The sequence below is a fragment of the Schistocerca gregaria genome, chromosome 2 (genome assembly GCF_023897955.1).
Source record: "Schistocerca gregaria isolate iqSchGreg1 chromosome 2, iqSchGreg1.2, whole genome shotgun sequence".
NCBI lineage: Eukaryota > Metazoa > Arthropoda > Insecta > Orthoptera > Acrididae > Schistocerca > Schistocerca gregaria.
This window is the reverse complement of record NC_064921.1, coordinates 382,447,163-382,453,648: the sequence shown is the minus strand read 5'-3', so window position 1 is coordinate 382,453,648 and position 6,486 is coordinate 382,447,163. Positions and strand designations below refer to the sequence as shown.

Genomic DNA, 6,486 nt, shown 5'->3' with positions numbered 1-6,486 from the left:
TTAAATGTTCTTTTAATTCTTTTCTGTTTTTAAGTTTCCAGTCCTCTACATTCCGTTTAATTCTTAACGATAAGCAATACCATACCAATGGAAGCTTCTCGCAAAAGTTCTGCACTGAGTGCTGGATGTATCAAACATATCTGTAAATACTCCACTACGACTATGTCATCAATAGTCCTTTCAGCACTCACACTGATGCTATCTTTAAGAGAGTGGAGTGTTTTTCATCTTGATGAGCACCAGTATGTCATTTTTGATATCTTTGTTTGTTTGCGAGATACGTAGATATCCAGCTCAGTCGCTTGCTTCTACTCTGCAAGGAATCAAGTGTTGATTACAATGTGGCTAAAAGAATTAGTACATTTCACGGTAGTACTCTCCTTAATCCTGGTTCTCATAACCGTAAGTAAATTTATTTCTAAACCTTACGCTTTATTGCGCAAATGAGTTTATTTTTTTCATGTAATGTATAAAATTTAGCAAACACAGTTTTACTTAAGGAAGATTTATCGATGGGGTACGAACGACATCATACGAATTTTCATACGATTAAAGATATTTTAGAAAAACACGTAGAATAGGATGCTGGCTGCAGTGAAATTTCCTTTCATTACTACTCCAAAGCAAAAATTCACGAAAGAAACAAACACAAATTCCTGCTTTACTTTCCGCATGCCGATTTCTACACGTAATAAATTAAACTAAACTAGCTCAGATCGATCAACGTGTCTTTTTCATCGATATGTTACAACGTAGGGTTGCCTAGTTTTGTCTTTTTGATAAGTCCAATCGATCTGTATTATTTTCGAAACCTTCTAACTTTTCCAGATATACTTTTTGGCCAAGTAATTCGTTAAAAAAGCCTGATTTGTTTCATCTGTCTCGTGGTACCATAGCTACTTGTAAAGAAAACGAGTACCGTAACTAACAGATGTATAGTGTACGCCTTTATACTTCGGGAATTTGTCTGGAAATGAGCATAATTTGCATAACAAATCGTGCGACGAGCAACAATGCAGAAGAATAACACAACTTAGATGGAACTATCTACTTTTGTCGTATAAAAAGCTTGTCTTCATCTCATGTTCTTCTACCACCATCTTCTTTCCAATAGCTACAATTAGAAAAGTTAAAGTATTGTCATAACATGCAACGGAACAAAACGAATGGCGGTAAGTAATTCTTACCCAGCGTGTATTTTTATTAGCTGCAGTTCTTCGACGTCGAACCCACTGGTTGCGCAATACTTTAAGATTATTAGAGCGTTTAATTAGTGTTCACTTTCTTTTACATTCCCATTTTCAAACTTCCTGGCAGATTAAAACTGTGTGCCGGACCCAGACTCGAACTCGGGACCTTTGCCCTTCGCAGGCAAGTGCTCTACCAATTTTATTTTTTTTTAATCTCATTTTGGTCGTTTTCGTTCGTTCTATCTGCTCGTGGCGGTCGTAGCAAGATACCCGTTTCAGTTCGTCGTCGATTCATTCACTCAGTTTTTTTTATTACAGAGGGCAGTTAACCCTCTGACCGAACACGCTGAGCTACCCGTGCCGGCTATAATGAGCGTATGGCATTGGTGGCCGGGAGACCCCTCGCGGGGCGGTTCGGCCGCAGCCCCACAAGTTCTTTAACGCCACTATGGCGACTTGCGAGTGAATGAGGATGAAAGACACACAACACCCAGTCATCTTGAGGCACTGAGCTACCCAAGCACGACTCACGCTCAGTCCTCATAGCTTTGCTTCTGCCAGTACCTCGTCTCCTACCTTCCAAACTTTACAGAAGCTCTTCTGTGAACCAGGAGAGCTTCTGTGAAGTTTGGAAGGTAGAAGGCGAGGTACTGGCGGAAGTAAAGCTGTGAGGACGGAGCGTCAGTCGTGCTTGGGTGGCTTAGTTTGTAGAGCACTTGCCCGCGAAAGGCAAAGGTCCGGAGTTCAAGTCTCGGTCCGGCACAAGGTTTTAATCTGCCAGGAAGTTTCATATCGGCGCACACTCCACTGCAGAGTGAAAATCTCATTCTGAATTCCCATTTTCAGTTTCTCACCAATAGCTACCGTGCACGCTTCCTTATCATTACACTGCAATAATTCAGAAAACATTGCCAATCCTAGAATTAACATTTGTTAACATCTAACTAACCTACTTGTGTTTCTTCGCTGGTTTTGGTTTTATTTCCTGTCTTCTCCAGAAAATTCAATGGCTTCTCTTTGGTGTTTTTTGTTACATTCTTTTGAACATCTCCAGAGCCAAGTGAATAAATGTATTTAGCTTCTACTTACTCTGGAAGCAGACTGCACGTAACGTTCACCGTTCTCTACATAGAATGGAATATACAAGCACACCGTGTTAGTTCTTATTAATTTCATAACCTATCATTCTTCAAACAGTTCTAACTGTCTTGATATTTGCTCTAGATTCATGCTTGAAATTGCGATGACCATTTTTCTAGTGTGTGTGGTCTTGCTGAATCATGTTTGTATGGCCTGTAGTTTCGCTCAAAATATAATATTCATCCGTCATTTCACTCATCTAAGATACCATTAAGTCCCTCCACCCTTCACGCAAGCTCGCACACTCGACCTTCGGGAAAATCCCCGCGAGAGGTGTCCACGCACCAGCCTACCACATCCCTTGAGCGGTCGGCTAATCGCCGCGAGCCCTCAAAACACCCACCACTGCCTCTCGCTCCACGACTCCACGAGCAAGCTTCTCTTAATGCCACGAAGTCGACTCTCAGCCTGAATCGATTTAGTGAAGTCACGGAAACCCAAATCAGGATGGCCGGACGCAGGTCTGAACCGTCGTCCTCCCGAAGCGAGTCCATTGTGCGCAGTAGGCATTGTGTTGCATTTTATTTAGCAATAATTTTGTTATAGGACGCTAAAATACACAATGCCAATAAGATCGGTGAACCAGTGCCGAGCCTCCAACGGAACGTGTTTCGTTCAAAGGCTGAAGAAGCTTCTCAGTATTGGAAATGTGTGTCTCTAGCAATTGTACGTGTGTTGCAGTTTGTATGTAGCACTCTTGCTACACTTTACAACAGTTAATATGCTTCTGCACTGTATGTTACATCAGTTTTCACTCCTTTCATTGTAGCACGTGATTTTATGAATTACGTTTTGTGAGTAGTCTTAGGAACAGATGATTCCATTTCTGATGCATGTTAGATATCACATCCTAATTACATTAATAGTGGCTCACATTCTCCCGACTATCCATTTTAACGTTATTTCTGACTAATACTTCTTTGTTGCTTTTCTACCTTTTCAGTGTTATTATTTCCTGCATTATTTTCGATGGGGAAATTGATTTGCGGGTGCGTAACTGATGCAGTAGCAGTTACACAGTTGAACTCCATATTTTTATTTTATATGTTGATATTTAATTCTTTGCTGTTGGTTTCAGACTCGCAGGTCAATGACCAAGCGCCCGGTCTTTCTTTGCTGATCAAACGAATAGAAGCTTCAGAAGGGCTGCGACTCTGAAACAAGCCAAATAGTTTTAAATATAGTACATTAAAATAAAAGCAGCAAAAATACTTATTTTAAGAGTTTCAGTTACAATTTGTCACAAATGATCTTTTTTAGTTATTTGCAACTGATGCCCTTTTGCGGGATTTCAGCAGGACAAAATGACATCTGTTACCAAAAGCAATGAATTGAGGGTGTGGAAGTGCTGCTTCCAGAGAAAACTCAGTATTTAATTATTCAGGGTCAGCCGGCCTTTCCACGTGTTGTTATGACACCCACTTCTGATCCAAGTACTCCAAATTAATACCTTAAGTGGGCCTGTTATTGTTTTCGTCCTACGCACATTTATAGTAAACATAATGTTACTTTTCTTTCTGCTTCTTACAGGGTCAAGAATATGTGACAGTAGACACAGAAGAAGGCACTGTGAGGGGTCTGATTTCGCAAACATATACAGGCAAAACGATATACAGGTTTGAAGGAATACCTTATGCGGAAGCACCTGTTGGAGATCTTCGATTCCAGGCAAGTAATTACTTTAACTGCCTTGTCTAATTAACTACCGAAAACGCCTATTAGCACTGGCAAAAAGGCCGTACCTGGCCATGAGAAGTCTACTAGTATCAAATATTGGCCTTGATTCGAGGAGGAAAATTTTGAGAATGTACCATTGGAGCACAGCGTTGTATGGTAGTGGAATGTGAACTGAGTGAAAACCGTAACGAAAGAGAATAGAAGCATTTGAGATGTGGTACTACAGACGACTGTTGAAAATTGGGTGGACTGATAAGGTATGGAATGAGAAGGTTCTGCGCAGAACCGGAGAGAAAAGATATGTGGAAAATACTGACAAGTAGAAGGGACAGGATAATAGAACGTCTGACTTCCGTGGTATTACGGGGAGCTGTAGAGAGCAAAAACTGCAGAAGACAGACATTGGAATACATCCAGTAAATAATTGAGGTCGTAGGTTGCAAGTACTACTGTGAGATGAAGAGGTCGGCACAGCAGACGAATTCGTGGAGGGCCGCATCCAACTGGACAGAAAACTGATGTGACTAAAAAAAAGTGTTACGTTGCGTAGACGCGTAGTGGCCAAAACTGGTATGCAATTTCTGGAGGAGTGCCCAGCGGAGCACCAGAGCGGAGAACCAGAAACCACACCAATTTAATGCCTACGATTGCTTCGACATACTCTTAACATTTCAAAACTGTTAGGGCTGGTGTCCAAACTGTGCTATATGAAGTAACATCCGCAGAACATTCGTGGCCCGGGTCTGGGCTAACATGAATTGAAACGAAATGCGCAAAAAGAGGCAAATGAGGAAGAATGAAATAAGATTCGTCCTCCTTTTATTGTCTCCGTCCAGAAGGAGTGACGTAGGCAGTCCTCCCTTCCACAGTGTCCCTATGGTAACACAATGGCCGAATAGCAGGAGATGACAAACATTTTCACTGTTTTATTTTTTCAGGGGCAACGGAAAGATAGACCGAACAATCGTGTTAGGTGACGTCATGCCAGTTCTTTTTCGCGGAAATCTGCCACAAGGTCACTTCGCGCGACAGTAATTCTGCTCATGCTCTGGCGTGCCCGAGTAAGACAAGGTTTCTGCAGTGAACTGTCCACCATCTTCGTCAGACGCTTAAATAGTTGAAAGTGACATTATATCTGTACAGAAACCCTTGATATGGTTCTTCAGTGAATAGTGATTTCAATTGTCACGCAATTACTCTATAAATTTGTATACATTCTTAATTTATCACTTAATCAAAGCTTTAATACAAGTGATTTCTTTCACATCATTCCTCGATCACTCCTTACGATTGTTAAATTCGGTTCATGGTTCTTTCTCAGTGTTTCAGAGAAATGAAGCTTCACGATGTGTGGCTCACATCGCGTCTCATAGGTTAGGTTAGGCTACGTTAGGTCTCAGACTCGCTCACCTTAGGCGGCTCCCGTTATTCTATGACTCGTGGCATTGTTCTAGCGTGAGGCGAGCTATACATCATAACGACGACATGATTCTTACAACATTTGGGTTTGGTTATAGTGTTATCTGAATCAGAAGACGAAGTAATTATATTTGTCAGTGATTCATGAGCGGAAAAAATAAAAAAAGAGAGTACCTCAAAGAATGTCAGTATTTTATGCAAGTAAATAATTTTCATGAAATATTGACTGAAGCAGGTTGACATGGGGATGATACTACCGGAAACATAAAAGGAAAATTTACCATCATATTACCAATTTAAATGATACAGTCATTTTTGGAAAGATCTTACTCCACAATCTTACGTTTTTAGGGACTAAGGAAAACATTCTTCGAGAGAGTATATGGAATGTAATAGATTGGTTTTCCAATGTTTAAAGAACGGAATGAAATGGATATTTTTTCGATACTGCAATTGTTAAGCGCTGCAATCTTTTCGAAAAAAATAATCAAATATATTGAAATAAGGTCCTTTTCTTGAGGACATAATTCATACAGATGGCCAAGTTATGTTTTTAGTAATGTTTTAAATTGGTTCCTTTTTACTCGCGCATTTTCACAGTAACTCTAATCAAAGTACATACAAAATGGTTTCATTGACCATCATCATCAACAACAGCAGCAGTGCTACGTATAGGCATTTTCACAAATCATCATGCTTAATATAATCGAGTAAACGTTAAATGTCCTAGATTTTCTTCTTGTCAACAGCCACTGGTCCATTGTAAGCCTTTTCAAAATTAAAAACAATAGACATTTTCGGAAATAAAAGATCGAATTTATGCTCCTGTAATCCTTTTATGTATTCAGAATCCACAACACTTGACTGTAATTTACTATGCTCAAAATATATATAGGACAATAGCTCAAACCCAGATTTCTGGCATTTTGGAGCATGTGTACATTGCGATTCGTTCGAGAAGCTGCTACAAAAAGAAACTAGATGTTCTCAGTTTCAATTAACTTTATAGTGAATTTAAAGATTCTTGGGAGCATTGGCAATCATTTTTTAATATTCTTTA

At 40.0% G+C, this 6,486-nt stretch overlaps 1 protein-coding gene across 1 annotated transcript in view; it reads left to right on the top strand.

The window, feature by feature from the left end:
* Positions 1-293: 293 nt before the first annotated feature.
* Positions 294-6,486, top strand: part of LOC126320748 (venom carboxylesterase-6-like) — a 77,851-nt gene continuing 71,658 nt past the window's right edge. Inside the window, exons 1-2 of the mRNA XM_049994098.1 lie at positions 294-402; positions 3,861-3,998. Coding sequence (XP_049850055.1) covers positions 340-402; positions 3,861-3,998 — 201 coding nt within the window. The 5' untranslated portion in view covers positions 294-339. The remainder of the gene's footprint in view (positions 403-3,860; positions 3,999-6,486) is intronic.